The 16,041-nt window shown below is 42.0% G+C and overlaps 1 protein-coding gene across 1 annotated transcript in view; it reads right to left on the bottom strand.

The window, feature by feature from the left end:
- Positions 1–16,041, bottom strand: part of CNTN5 (contactin 5) — a 2,004,044-nt gene that overhangs the window by 381,741 nt on the left and 1,606,262 nt on the right. The window contains exons 13-15 of the mRNA XM_040340187.1: positions 4,077–4,213; positions 2,947–3,076; positions 711–861 (exon numbers count right to left, since the gene is read on the bottom strand). Coding sequence (XP_040196121.1) covers positions 711–861; positions 2,947–3,076; positions 4,077–4,213 — 418 coding nt within the window. The remainder of the gene's footprint in view (positions 1–710; positions 862–2,946; positions 3,077–4,076; positions 4,214–16,041) is intronic.

The raw sequence follows: 16,041 nt of genomic DNA, 5'->3' as shown, positions 1-16,041 counted from the left end.
GCAAACACTGGGACCAACATAATTAGGTTATTCCAGGGCCAATATCTTAGCCCAGGGCATAGATGCTTGCCTTGGGTGATGCCTGAGATGTCCCATCTGGGGAGAAAGGATTAAGACTGATAGCTTACACAAAGCTGACATTTCCTTCTCTCAGCAGCTGAAAGGACTCAGTTGGCCAATGAGTAAGAAGCAACAGTGGGACTTTGCTGTGTGTAAGTGATGGATTTTTTTTTTACGCTGGTCGGCCAAAGTTTGAGGGACTTAGCTGTGTTGAACATCTATACAAAAAGCCAAAAACCTAAAGACTTGTCTTCTGACACCAGAACACACATACTGTATTTATTGGTGTATAACACTCACTTTTTTACCTTGAAAATAGATGGTAAACTGTGCCTGCGTGTTATAGCTAAAGGATCCTCGGATAGAAAGGAAAATATGTGCTTCTAAGGAGAGATAATTAAAGTAAGCCTATTGACTTTCACAGTAAAATAAAACATATCTGATGCTTGGTCAGGTAAAGGGCAGACACAGGCCGCTTGTACTAGTTTTGGGAAGATATATATATGAAAAGTTCAACTTGCGGCAGAGTTACACAGTATAGATTACCTGCATATGTGTACAAAGTAAGTGCAGCAATCAGAAAGGAGCCCAGGAAAACAATAACATCTCATAACAGATTAATTATAGAAGTAAAGTTGACAGTTTCTAACCTCTTGTTCTGCCTCACAGCTCTGTCACCCTTCATCCAGGAGATGGTTGGCTTGGGAGATGCCTGTGGTTTACACTCCATAATGACTGCCTTGCCCTTGGTGATGATTATTGTTTTTTGCCTTTGGTTGAGCTCGAATGAGGGAGCGGATGCTGTTAAGCGAAAACACATATGAAAATAACAATCACAGATCTAAATCACAATAAATCCCCCACTGCTTTTTCGTGCATTGCTGTGCCGTGCTTTTATAGAATGTTTATGCAAAGACGGCTTTCTTTTTAGGTGCTTTCAAAGAACTACACAAAGCAGCCTTTATTTTTTGTTCGGAGATCTGAAATCAAATGCAAAGGTTATCTGCAAAGCAGAATTTTCTGTGTGTTCACGTACGAGTGGTGATGAAGGCATGAAAGCGTTTATCACAAGCTCAGTTTAATGTGGAAGGTATTGTTTTCAATTATATTATCAATTGTTTTTAGCTATTATATCACTCTGCATGTGCACAAAGAAAATAAGAGTCTTATGGAATTTGGCAAGAGTGGTCGATTGTCCTAAAGAATACGGCATCTCATCCCAAGAATTAAAATCACAGGGAATGGGGCATATGGGATTATTGCGGTGCCACAGAAAGTCAGTACCAATGTTTTTAAAGAAAATTTTCATAAGTTTTATTCGTTACATAGAAAAATTAGGAAATATCATTTGCATATACAAAACAATGTTTTAAAAAAAGTTCGATCTCATGGATAGTATAGTAGGAGCATTTATCTAATGAGTAGCGGTCAAGTTTTCCCTACCCAGGCTACTCATGCTAAACAAACTAAGGCCTCGTACACACGGCCAGTTTCTTTGGCAGAATCCATCAAGAAACTTGGTGGGAGAGCTTTTTTGCAGAGGAAACTGGTCGTGTGTACGTTTTTCATCGAGGAAACTGTCGAGGAACTCGTTGAGCCAAAAAGAGAGCAAGTTCTCTATTTCCTCGACGGGAGTCTCAAATTGGCTCGTCGAGTTCCTCGTCGGGCTGGTTTCCGACAAGAAACTCGAGCGTGTGTATGCTAAGAAACCCGCGCTTGCTCAGATTAAAGTATGAGACGGGAGTAAAAGTAGCATTTGTAATGGAGATAACACATTTTTAAAGCTGTAACAGACTGAAAAGTGCAAATCGTCTCTTAACAAACTTTTACTTAACACGCAAACACATAAGATTAGCAAAAGCAGCCCCAAGAGTTGTGCAAGTGGAATCAAACTTCCCCTGCCGTTGTATGTGTTGTGCATCACCGCATTTGAGAACAAGGAGATTTTGTCTGTTACGTGTGTACGCAAAGCAAGCTTGTCGAGTTCCTCTACAAGCCTAACAAGGAACTCGACGAGGAAAATGATGTGTTTCGCCCCAAGAGTTACTCGGTCATGTGTACGAGGCCTCACTGGGCCAAGGCAGTGATAAAAGTGCCAGTGTGAGTGCACCTTAAATCAGAATAAAGCACAGAACATTCTCTGGTTAATAAAAGAAATAGGCATGTGCAAAAGGGAAAATTTTGTTTCGTTTCGTTTCGTTTTAATTCGTTATTTAATTAATTAATTAAGTTAGGTTCGTTACATGTGTTAATTTCGTTTTCGGAACTCGTTCGTTTTCGACTGAATTTCGAAAAATCCGGTCGCATTCGAAAATATTTCGACCGTTTTCGGAATTCGTTCGTTTTCGACCGAATTTCGAAAAATCCGGTCGAATTCGAAAGTATTTCAAATCGAAAACCCGCGGACGAAATTCGATCGGAATTCAAAAAATTTTTTTTTTTTTTTTTCGAATTCCAAATCGAAAACCCACAGACGAAATTCAAGAAAAAAAATCGAATTCCGATCGAATTTCGTCCGCGGGTTTTCGATTCGGAATCGAAAACGTTTGTTTGGATTCGGTAAATTCATTAATATTGCAATTCGGGAATTCGTATGCATCCGAATGTCCGAATAATGAAAAATTCGTCCGAATTTCGATTCGGAACGAAACGAAATGCACATGCCTAAAAAGAAATAGCAGGTGTCTGGTGGTGTTTACTAGAAGGGAAGACCTTTACTTTTAAAAGTTTAAATTGAGTATAAGTTCACCTAAAATTCTGAAAAGGTAAAATAGTCTATAAGATGCAATGTTCACCCTTGGTTTTCAGAGCCCCTTAACACTGTGTCCCTCATCAAAAATGCAGCAGATCAAATTATCTTTATTGAAAAAATATCATCTGACTTACCCAGAACCTTAAGCTCAGCGCTTCCATAGATGATCCCATAAATATTCTCCGCTAGGCATTGGTACATCCCGGCATCTGACTGACTGATGTTGTGAATTGTCAACATGCCATTAACCATTTCAAGTCGGTTCTGTAATATATATTACAAATGGTGTATAACAAACATGTACTTAGCTTGATTATCATCATTATAATACTATAATGTATACATTTCATAAAACTCTGTTTTTGTAACTGAGTTACAAAAACAGAGCCTTGGAGCATTCCCCAGCTCAAAAAGGTACCACGTAAATCGGTACCTAACAACAGGTTATCTACCTAAACAATACTATTGGCAACAGAAAAAAAAAACCAATGATACAAACAATAAAAAAACACTGCTCAGTCACTCCATTTGGAGAAATTATGAAATGAGTGTATGCTACTTGTTTTCGATAGAGGTGTAGTTTCCCAAGAGGGAACATTGGTACTAGGCCTAGAATACTAAGGATTCAAATATAGGAGGTATCATGATGGTCTTAAGCAGGTTTTAGCATAGAGGAAGTGTTTTTTTTTTGCTTTTAAGAAGATTTCCAGATGAAAGATTATTTTGTTTGTTTCCAGTGTTGATTGGAGCACTGCACAGATGGCATGTTGGACCCCTCCTGACCTGGACTGTTGCACTATGTGTGGAGAAATTGTGTAGCATGCTGCCAGGAATGGGCATTTTGACCCCAGCTTTAGCAAAATACAACAATAAAAATAAAAAATAAAAAATTATATGGCTGCAGCCTGAGTGCATTACAGTAATAAAGATACAAATCTCAATTTTGCTATAAAGACAGGTCGGGAATGCAAGCTCTCATATTTGTATCCTCTCAATAACAGGGGACTTGTACAAGCAGTTAAATACAGATTGAGTACAGAGGTGAGGCTCTCTCTTTTTCCTTAAAACTGGAATGCAGTTGGTTGCAATGGTTATCTGGAGTTTGATTACTTTTTTACACAAACCTGTATTTTGGATTCAAAATAAAGTGACAGCTTTGCAGAGAAGCGAGTGCACGCTTGACAGTTCCATCCATAATAACATTTTATTGGCAGGGACACGGTAAAAGTAGTGAGAATCCTTAATTAACCTGAGCGCACCGTACCTGTGGTAGCAAGGGGAGTCCATTCTTTAGCCAGCGATATATGGGCCTTGGCTTTCCAGATGCTTTACACTCCCAGCGGAGCTGATCTCCACTGTCTAACTGCGTATCATTAATCTTCTCTATCCACTGTGGCTGGGCTGTTACAGAAAAGAAAAAAAGTAAAGTTATGTTCTAATGAAGTGCACAGAAAATAAAAACACTTGATCCGTTATTAATTAGGACAAACAATCAGGCACACAGAATGTGACATTGTGCTAAAGAAAATAGCGGAAACAGTTTCCGTCAACAATTATTGGGAACATTTTTTTTTTTTATAAAGCAACACAAATGAGTAACCAAGAAGATATGAGCTTTATGTTCTGGCCAGTGGTTACTGATTTCCCCAGGCCATCTTAACGTCCCATCCAATTTAAAGTAAACCTGTTGTTAAAGTTTTAGTTGTCAAACTAACTTGTGCAGTAGGCCGCATCAGATGTCAATCGGTACACTTTACTTGTCAGAATGCTACTGCAAAGCGCTTTGGGAGGAACAGAAAATGGAACATTCGTAGTATGCTGTGGAGTAAGCACAGCGACTATAGTAATTACAGCTGTGACTATAAGGGATCCCCTTCTATATACCCCTATTTAGTACCTGGCAGTAACACTTGGAATTAGGCAAAGTACACTGAGCAGAGAGCAGTGAGTGAACTTGAGAGTTTTTACTTTGCCCAAAATGTCTGCGAAATTCAGGATATTTTGGTGATATCTTTTGCTGAAATGCATTAAAGTTAATGGAGAAGACAAAGACAAAATTAAGTCTTTTATTTTATGTTAAAGTAAAAGTGTGGCAATTAAAAAAACAAACATACATTTTCACCTATATGGCTGCAGCATCGATCAGGTGCTGCAGTTGTTCCCTCTAAGGCCGCGTACACACGGTCGGACAAAACCGATGAGAATGGACTGAGGTTCAGTTTCATCGGTCCAAACCGACCGTGTGTATAGCCCATCGGTCTGTTGTCCTTCGGTCCAAAATTTTAAAACATGCTTCAAAATCGAACCGATGGCCCGCTGCCCGATCGGTCCAAACCGATGGTTAGTACAGAAAAGCATCGGTTCAAAACCTATGCATGCTCAGAATCAAGTCGACGCATGCTTGGAAGCATTGAACTTCGTTTTATTCAGCACGTCGTGTGTTTGACGTCACCGCTTTCTGACCCGATCGGTTTTTGGAACAATGGTGTGTACGCACTTCAGACAATCAGGCCACTTCAGGGGTGAACTGATGGAAATGGCCCGTCGGACCATTCTCATCGGTTTGGAACGACCGTGTGTACGCGGCCTAAGTCCAGCTCTAAGACCAAGAACTGCACAATCACATGACCACTGATCACTCAGTTCTGAGTCTTCACTGAGCAGAGAGCAGTCTCTGCTCTGCCCCTCCAGTGCTCACAGGAGTGCCAGGCTGTGGAGGGGTGGGTGTGGCTGGCTCAGACTTTCAGTGGTGCACTGTGAGGCCCATCCAGCTGCTGGTCAGGCATCTGGATGGATCCCGATCTTAAATTCAGGATCGTTCCCTGAGCCTAGACTGGCTCTGTGACACCAGCCGACAGCAGAAAAAGGAGCCCTTCTGTGACCCAGAAGAGAAAGTACGGTCAAAAAAGCATTAGTCATACTGCTCTTTTATTGGGCTATAAAGCTCAATTCCATGCACAAGAAATATCTACCTTTGCCATGCCCCCTCCCCACTGCAAGGGCTCCCCCACCCTCCCCCCACTGGGAGAGCACAATAGCTCCACGGGAGGGATTCCCCCAACAACGATGGTGTTGATAGGGGAATCATCGCACCGTCTATGGCCGGCTTAAGGTGTAAGGCCCTGTTCAAACCTGAGTGATTTTCTGCTTAAAGCTTGTAGCTCTAAAATGCTCATCAAGCAAAATCCCATTCATTTCAATGGCCCCTGTTCACATCTGTGCACTCTGCCACCTGAAGCAAAACACCTGGAGCTCCAAAAAGTACATGAGCTTCTTTTTGGCAGATTACAAGCCTTTTTGGCCCCATAGACTTAAAAAAATGCCTGACTTGAGCTTTTCACAAGTGTTTTACAAGCATTTTACAAAAATGTTTTAATAACAACAGCACCCCACCCCTAATTTCCTCTCCCTCTCCTTCCCTTAGTGCTTTATATTCGCTAAACAAAAACACCTGTAATATAAAATACTTTTAATATACCTCTAAAGCACTTTAACCTCCCTGGCGGTATGATTCTTTCTGAAAAAAGGTGCTGAAAGCGGTACCATTATTTTGCATGGAAATTTGTCGTTTTAGATTGCAGGCCTGCAATTCTTAGGAATAAGGCCCCGTACACACGGCCGAGGAACTCGACGTGCCAAACACATCGAGTTCCTCGGCCAGTTCAGCACTGAAGCCGCCGAGGAGCTCGGCGGGGCGAGAGCTCCCATAGAACAACGAGGAAATAGAGAACATGTTCTCTATTTCCTCGCCGAGCTCCTCGTCGGCTTCCTCGGCCGAAAGTGTACACACGGCCGGGTTTCTCGGCAGAATTCAGCCAGAAACTCGGTCGGAAGCTGAATTCTGCCGAGGAAATTGGTCGTGTGTACGGGGCCTCACTCACCTAAATCTGTCCAAACCAGAGTCTCTAATAGACTATGACAAAGTTTGAAACACAAAATCATAAATTATAATATAATAAATAATAACAAATAATAATTTAATAATAACAATAGTTTTTATTCAATACATTTTAACAAATAATATATTCAGATACTCTGATTTTTTGGGGGGTCAAACAGGGGTGCAAAATGATAATTCAATAAATGTCTCGGGTGTGGAAATCCTTAAAGCACGGTATGGCGCAAAGTCCAACATCACAGTCGAGACAACAGTAGCGCGTTTCTTTGCGAATTTTCCTTCCGCTGGCGTCGCGCTTGGAGCAGCAAACCACACACATCCGTGTGGGTGCTGCTTTTTTTGGAGTGGGTGGTACATGGTCCAAAAAATGACGACCAGTTAGTCGCTCTGGATTTACAACCCCAGAAGCCCGTCATCCAGAACGGTTTACCGCCGTTGGTGTTTGGTTTTTGAGGAAAATTTGTTCAGCCACCTTCCACATAAAGTCCGCATGGACCATAGACCTGACATTTTTATTTTTTGAGCAGGATGAAAGAGTTCCAAAGACATTGCTCCAAAAGATGTCGGAAAATCTTTTTATAATATTTTTTTTGCTGCTTTCTCATTGCAGGGTAAAAAGTCATGGCCTGGTCAGCCCTGTCCACACCTCCCATCGTGTGGTTGTAGTCCAACACCACCTGTGGCTTTAGAACGTCTTTTCCACCTTTGGTATGGACCATGGCGGTCGAGGTGTTGTGGACCGTGCTCAAAAGGGAAACGTCCTTTTTGTCCCGCCACTTCAGAGCCAACATTTTCCCCTTTTGCCATGCAGCTACTTGTCCTTTCCCAAGCTTTTTGTTTGGAAATCCTGACGGCATGTCACGCCGGTTAGGCCTCACAGTCCCATAAGCGTCTGTCCTATTCAGAAGTAGGAACTCGTATAGTTCTGGGGACGTATAGAAATTGTCCGTAGTGATACAGTAGCCCTGGTTGAGCAAGGGCTCTATCAATGAAAGCACTGACGCGGTTGCCATCCCAAAATCACTGAATCTCGGGGAGAATTTGGTCCCTTTGCCAGTATAAAGTACTGAGTTCCAAATATATCCCGAGCTGGACTCACATAACAAAGGATTTTATCCCAAAGCGAGCGCGCTTAGACGCAATGAATTGAATCCAGCTTAGGCGACCTTTGTAGGCCATGAGACTTTCGTCTATTGTAATGTCCCTCTCAGGTATGTAGGTCCGCTGGAAATTCTGCAGGACCATTTGGTAAATATCCCAAATTTTTTTAAGCTTTGGAGCTGGATGAGACCGTTCGTCAAATTCCTCATTATTTGCAAAGTGCAAATATTTCATTATAAGTGAAAACCGATATTCGGACATTACTGTTCCAAAAAAAGGTGTGGCCAATAATTTATTTGTGGTCCAGTACCACTTTTGGAGTGGTTTTCCCACCACTCCCTGCAAAATTAGGAGGCCAAGGAATTTCCATATATCCTCGCAGGTCACAGGCTCCCATTTTCTGCGTCTTGAAAATAACTGCTGGGTAGCAGATTGCTGTTCTTCATACCGATTGGTCTCCAAAACAATTTTGTCGATCACCTCATCGGTCAAAAATAGTCGGAGGTATTCTAAGGGATTGTCATCCTCTATGTCCACTTTTATTCCAGGTGATCCTGTGAACGGAAACCTAGGGGGCGCTACGTGCTCCGTAGCGCAATCAATTGCGCACCAGGTCCGCACGTCGCTGGGCACAGGTGCAGGATCGTCAACCACATCACTTTCTGCATCCGACGATGAACTTTCCCACACGTCGCTGTCGCTCAGCTCCTCCGCAATGGATTCGGCATCGCTGTCGCTGTTTGGCAGCAGGTCGCATAATGAGTTTGATGCAGAGGCGTGCTTTGCCATTATTGCTGTGCAATATACAGACACTGATACAGTAATTCTGCAGACAGGGCACTGGAAAGCACTGGGGGGGGCAATCAAAGGTCACTGTATTTTTTTTTTATTTTATCCAATGATATCAGTGTGTTTTTACTGTGTTTTACTTTGTTTTACTTTTTATACGTTTGAATTTCGCGCCGCCCCCCCTCCTTCCGCCCCCTGCGTCGCGACGCTCGCAGGGAAGGGAATCAGGGGAACACACAGCATCGGGCGGACATCCGCCCGCCGTGCACTGCGAGGATTCAACGCTGGATCGCGGAGAAAAGGTAAGAAAACCTTTTTTCTGCATCGAGCGAGGCAAGCCCGAGTGTGACTCGGGGTTACCATTCGCAGCCTGAAAATCTCACCCCGAGTCACACTCGGGAACACCGCCAGGCAGGTTAAAAAAAGCCCCTTTGTACACAATAATGCAGAGGTAAACCAGAGGGAAAAGTGGAGAGCCCCATACTTGAGTTGGGCTCATCGAATCTCATCAATGAATGAAAAAAAAAGTAAAAAAAAAAAAAAAAAAACATAACTTAAAACTGCAGAACACAAATAAACAACTGATATCCTCCCATTCTGTCTAATTTCCCTGATCACCAATGTCACCAGGAATATAAGTGAAGGTAAATCCAGAACATGAACAGACAGTAAATCTTCCAATGGAGCAAGTTGCTCCCATGAAAATGAGGATACTACGCACACTGAAATATATCCTCTCACTGCCAGTCTACACAGCAGGAAGTGAAGAGAAATTTCCCTAATCATATACAGATGGCAAAATAAAAAATTGCTCTAAAACAGTTTTAATCCACCCCTACATTTTCCAAAATAATTATTTTGCCTTTATAGATATTTTAAATGAAATAGAAACAACCTAAAAAAACACCCTCTAAAGAAAAACGTGATTACACACGACTGTTTTCCTCAAGAAACTTGGTGGCAGAGCTTTTTTGCCGAGGAAAACGGCTGTGTGAATGTTTTTTGTTGAGAAAACTGTCTTGGAACTCAACGAGAAAAAAAGAGAACAAGTTCTCTTTTTCCTCGTCGGGAGTTTTAATTTCCTCGTCATGTTTCCCGGGTTTACGCCGAGAAACACGTTAGTGTGTATGCTTAGAAACCCGCGCATGCTCAGAATAAAGTATGAAATGGGAGCGTGCCTTCGGTAAAAGTAGGGTTTGTAATGGAGATAGCACACTTGTCACGCTGTAACAGACTGAAAAGCGTGAATCGTCTCTCACCAAACTTTCACGCAGTAACATGAGATTAGCAAAAGCAGCCCCAAGGGTTGCGCCAGTGGAATCAAACTTCCCCTTTATAGTGCCGTTGTACATGTTGTACGTCACCGCGTTTGAGAACGACGAAATTTTGTCTTGACAGTGTGTATGCAAAGAAAGCTTGTCAAGATTCTCGACAAGCCTAACAAGGAACTCGTCGAGGAAAACGATGTTAAATTTACGACGAGTTCCTCTGTCATGTGTACGAGGCCTAATGCCGCGTACACACGGTCGTTTTTCGGCATGAAAAAAATGACATTTTTAAAAACGTCATTTAAAATCATTGTGTGTGTGGGCTTCACATCGTTTTTCGGCTTCTGAAAAACGACAAAACATTTTTTTCGAACATGCTGCATTTTTTTTTTAAATGTCGTTTTTCGGGTTGTAAAAAATGATCGTGTGTGGGCTAAAACGACGTAAAAAACCTGCGCATTCTCAGAAGCAAGTTCTGAGACGGGATCGCTCATTCTGGTAAAACTACCGTTCAGAATGGAGTAAGAACATTCATCACGCTGTAACAGACAGAAAAGCGCAAATCGTCTTTTACTAACAAGGAATCAGCTAAAGCAGCCTAAAGGCGAATAGAACTTCCCCTTTAGAGTGCCGTCGTACGTGTTGTACGTCACCGCGCTTTGCTAGATCCTTTTTTTTAAACGATGGTGTGTGGGCAACGTCGTTTTTAATGATGAAGTTGGAAAAACTTTGTTTTTTCCATGATGAAAAATTTCATTTTTTTTCATGCCGAAAAACGACTGTGTGTACGCGGCATTAGAGTTTCTGGAATTTTCGCTGACAGAGAGACAAGTAATTCTGCAGTGAAATACAATTTGTGAAAATCCTGTTGTCCACAGCAAAGCTGAACAGAGAAGATAAAAGTCATTGTAGAAAACGGTGGACACTTTTCCTGTACACCCCTTGTATTTGGTCATCTGACTACAGATAACATGACCAGGTGCAGGGGATACAGAGGATGGACTGGGAATCTTCATACTACTCTGTGGGTTCCTTAACATCCTCTATGTACAGATCTACCCTGAAAGATCTTCTTATGGTATGCCATGCCCAATTGTCTCAAGCTGACCCTACATCCTACAATTTTATTGTACAAGCTCTTTTGGATTTTCTCAATTATGTACAACATTGTAGTATGCTAGTCCACCTGACTAGATACATAAATGTCTACCACAAATGCAATTTTTAGGTTGGTTCTCATTTTAAATTTTTTGGGAAATCTAAATAAGATTGCATGGACATTTTACAATGAGATTGTAATGTGTATGGCCAGCTTAACTTCTTCCCCCACAGCCTATAGCAGATTGACTGAGGAAGAAGGTACTAATTTGAAACACGTCAGCAGCAGTGGTTCCCATGTCCTCTCTCTTCATTACCTGGAGACTGTTGATACCAAACCGATTGCCATCAGATTAAGGTCTTTTAGATTGTGTTTTTTCCTTCACATGTTTGTGAGTACAGTAGTTTTTAATATATTCTTTTATTAAACTTATCAAAGGATAATGCACAAGGCTGGTGCACCCTCTTTTTCTTTGTCTATAGCAGATGGACAGCTGGGCGGGCCTTTCATCCTTCCGAGTAGACATCATATGACGTCCTCCCAGTCTCTCCGCTCATGTACTTGTGCATGCTCCCTCAGGCACAGCACATCACTGATCAGGGTAAAGAGCCAATGACATTGGCTTTTTACCACATGATCGTTGTGTCCAATCACAGCTGATCACAACTATCAACGAAGTCCAGTAACTTGCTGTTAACCGGCATTTTCTCCTTACACACCAATCCTGTGTGAGGAGAAGAATCCAGGAACAGTAAGGTACTGATTTAATGCCTTGTTTAAAGATGCTTTTTTGATCATGTTTTTTTGTAGTTTACAGAGCATCATATAGAAAAGATGATCCTTTGATCATATTTTTTTTGCAGACAAATCGACAATACAATTGAATATAAAATCCCTCTATGTATAGCCACTATTAGGCCTCGTGTTCTTCAGAAGCGAATAGCAGGCCATAAAGAATGGAGAAATCTGGCCAATGGGAATGCATAGCTTCTAACCTTATCACATGTTAAAAAGAATAAGGTTCCATGCAGCTCCACTTAAAGTAAATTTCAGCCAATAATATAGTGGCAGTAAGCCTGTGGTAATACGTATTGAAATTTATTGTTACGGAGGCCATGGTATATGCCCTTCACTCACCTAAATGACCCTCAGCTTATTTGCAGTCTATCATCTGCTCCAGATGCAATGCCGTGCATCAATCATGCTGAATAATAAAGGAGTCACACGCTCAGTCCCCGGCTAAGCTTGGCTTTTGTTTTATGTTCTTAGCCGCACAAGAAGCTCTAATCCAAAAGGTGCTGTACTTCATTTAAAGGTCTGGCGTACAGGGACACAGTTGTGTGTTAATATTTCCATTGGTATTTTAATTCACTCTTCCAAGTGATTCACTGATAACTTAAGGGGAAGTTATCAGTGACCCTGTCTTTTCTGGAGATCTCGTTCCCAAAGTAGGTTATCCTTATGAGTCTACCTTTATAAATTCTTACAGCTGGTAGAGCCACATTGAATTTCAGTGCAATATATGTATTACCTACAACACACGGCCAGTAAAGATTCAAATGATGGCCAAATTGTATTCAAACCTCACTTAACGTGAATGCCTTATTACAAAACATATACTGTAAATAACTGCTGAAACTCAACAGCCTTTCAAAAGCTGCCATGATAGATCTAACCAGTTTACCAAGCTCTTCCCCTGACGATTCCATACTCTCCTCCCCTCATTTGTTTTGTACCAGTTCTTGTTAAATGATTCAGAGCATGCAAGGATTGTTTCCTGCTCTGCACAGAGTTCAATTAATCTGCATTTTCTTAAAATACCAATAAAAACGATTGAAACAGAAAAGGTGTCATGAAACTTTGGGATGAGAGGGGGGGCATACCCCAGTACAGATTTGCATTGTTAATAGACCCTAAATCTACTTTGCAATATGTCTGACATCATGTATCACTACATTTTTCTTATGCAATTGTCTTTTTTTTGGGTGAGGGATGGGTCTGTTGCAACATTTTTGATACACATGGTCCTTCAGTTGGCTGTTGGCCTGCCTATCTAATAGACCTGATAATAAATCCAAAGACTAACTGAGGCCATGTGAAACACACATGGCAGACTGACAATGCTTCTGCTAATTGTGAGGGAGTGGATTATTATTTGCACGTCTTTTGGCAGGCTCTCAGTTAAGAAACTTTGAAACCAATCCACAAGACAATTATGTGCTGAAAGAGTTAATTTTTCCATATTCACTTCCTCTTTGTTCTTCCCAATAAAGACTACTGATTTGCAGTGTGGTGGCAGAGAACAACTGCCACCACCTCCTTGTGTACTCAGCCTATCTGTGACTATACAAACAGTTTAGCATAGTTTTTGTGCATCACTGTGCTCTGCTGTTAACAAGCCAAGCATAGTTTAGCTGACATGGCCCCCTCTCCCTGCAAAATTACTCAGTTAGGATCTATATCTACTTTAATCACTTGTCTACCGCCCGCCGTCATATGGTGGCAGGACGAAGACCCTCTCATTCTGGGCGGACGTAATATGACGTTGCGCCTTCCTAAGCCACTAGGGGGCTCACCGCCGGTGGCGCGCGCCACGTCACTGGGAACCCGATGTGCATGCCCGGTGGCCGCGATGTCCGCCGGGCACCCCGCGATTGCCCAGTAACTGAGCAGGACTGTGGATCTGTGTGTGTAAACACACAGATCAACGTCCTGTCAGGGAGAAGAGACCGATGGCATGTTCCTTGCACACAGGGACACCGATCGGTCACCTCCCCAAGTCAGTCCCCTCCCCCACAGTAAGAATCACTCCCTAGGAACCACATTAACATTAAAAATATGTAGAACAATACGTATCGGCCTAAACTGAGGGGGAAAAAAATTGTTTAAAGAAAAAAAAAATTGGATATTTATTATAGCAAAAAGTAAAAAATATTGTGTTTTTTTCAAACTTGTCCCTCTTCTTTTGTTTATAGCAAAATAAATAAAAAACTCAGAGGTGATCAATTACCACCAAAAGAAAGCTCTATTTGTGGGGAAAAAAATGATAAACATTTCATTTGGGTACCACGTTGCATGACCGCACAATTATCATTCAAAGTGTGACAGCGCTGAAAGCTGAAAAATGGCTTGGGCAGGAAGGGGGTGAAAGTGCCCTGTAGGCAAGTGGTTAAGGACAGCAGATATCTGTAAATTATCTGTTAACCTTCTTAAACTTTTATATATGTTTAGATTAAAAAAAGGCCTCTGTCTCCCTGCTGCAATGTGAACTTGTAGTAGTTTTCATTGACACCTTAAAGGTTAATTTTCCAGATGCATGGAGTGCGAAAACTATCAGTAGTAGATTTACTTTTTACGTCCATGACTCCCAGGATGGCCAATCTTAGGGGATTCCTGAGCTGTCATCCTTAATGATGTCAGTTACATAGTGGGAAGTATTGCAACTGCAAAAGCTTGCAGTTCAGGTTTACTGAAACATGGGAGAGTGTACAGCAAATCAGATGCCTTGCAGAAAAACCACAGTTATTATAAAAAATGAAGTACATCCCATGGAAATGGCGAACATTCTCAACATATTTAAAAAGGCAAACATGAAAGTTTTACTGAAACAGTGCCAACAGGTAAAGGTAATACAGTATCCTTTAATAAGAACACAAGAAACATGACCTTTATCAGTAATTTCTTCAACAAAAACATTAATAGATTTAATAGTGAACTGTGGAAAATATAAGTACACCATTGGCATCAGAAGCTGGTGTAGCAGAAATGACCTATTGTAGGCATTTTGTATAATTGCCCCAGTCTCTGACATTTGACCACATTTCCATGCAAAATCCCTTCAGTTGCAAAATATGTCTGTGGGTTTCCTTGCATCCATTTAGGCCCCTTTCACACTGAGGAGTTTTTCAGGCGGTACAGCGCTAAAAATAGCACCTAAATACCGCCTGAAAACTCGTGCCCAGCCTTTTCAATGTGAAAGCCCGAGGGCTTTCACACTGAGGCGATGCGCTGGCAGGAGAGAAAAAAATCTCCTGCAAGCAGCATCTTTGGAGTGGTGAGAGGAGCGGTATGTATACCGCTACTTCACCGCTCATTCCCATTTAAAACAATGGAAAACCGCGGTAATACCGCCCGCAATGCGCCTCTGCAGAGGCGCATTGCGGGCGGTGTTTACCCTTTATCGACCGCTAGCGGCCGAATCCCGTGAAAGGGGCCTTAGGGACACACAATGTTCCCTTCATTGTTGCTGCATCCGACAGAATAGAATTTACCATAAGTCCATAACCCAACAATGAATCAAGTGTCATTAAAACACCTGAAGCCTTGGTAGAAATAAGATACGTTTTCTCAACTTGCATATCTTATAATATCTTTATATTATTCTGCGCTTTCTTCTAAGCAAAACTGGAAACTTATAACATAAAAAATTACAAGAGCATTTCCCCTCTTCTTCATATACTATTGGCTGACGTCTATGTCCATCACATTTCTAGAGAGACATGGGGGTTGATTTACTAAAGGTAAATCCACTCTGCACTGCACGTGCACTTGAAAGTGCTGTCGCTGTAAACCTGAGGGGAAGATCAGAAATCAAGCTTTTTGCTGATTTTATAATCCAATCATGTACAAGCAAAAATGCTGTTTTTTATTTTCCTTGGATGTCCCCCTCGGATCTACAGCGACTGCACTTCCAAGTGCACTTGCAGTACACTTGTAGTGCAAAGTGGATTTGCCTTTAGTAAATAAACCCCACAGTGTGTCACAGTAGTATCTTCTGCTATCCCCTCCCCCACAGCGGTATCCTCTACCTCCTTTCACATCATCCATCCCCCTAGTCAAATACTACTATTCCCCCCTCCACTTTAGTGCCCTCTGCCCCCCATAGCAGTGTCCTCTGCACCCTTCCTTACACACAGTAGTGTCCTCTTCCCCCCTCTGTAGTGCCCCAATAGCAGTGTCCTCTGCAGTCCCCTACCCCCTCCACAATAGTTTCCTCAGCCCCCCCCACCCCCCCGCCTTGTGCCCTCTGCCACCCCATAGCAATGTCCTTTGCACCTAGCCCCCCTCTGTAGTA

Source organism: Rana temporaria, chromosome 2, assembly GCF_905171775.1.
Source record: "Rana temporaria chromosome 2, aRanTem1.1, whole genome shotgun sequence".
NCBI lineage: Eukaryota > Metazoa > Chordata > Amphibia > Anura > Ranidae > Rana > Rana temporaria.
The sequence above is the reverse complement of the archived record's forward strand: the minus strand, read 5'-3'. Positions and strand labels throughout refer to the sequence as shown.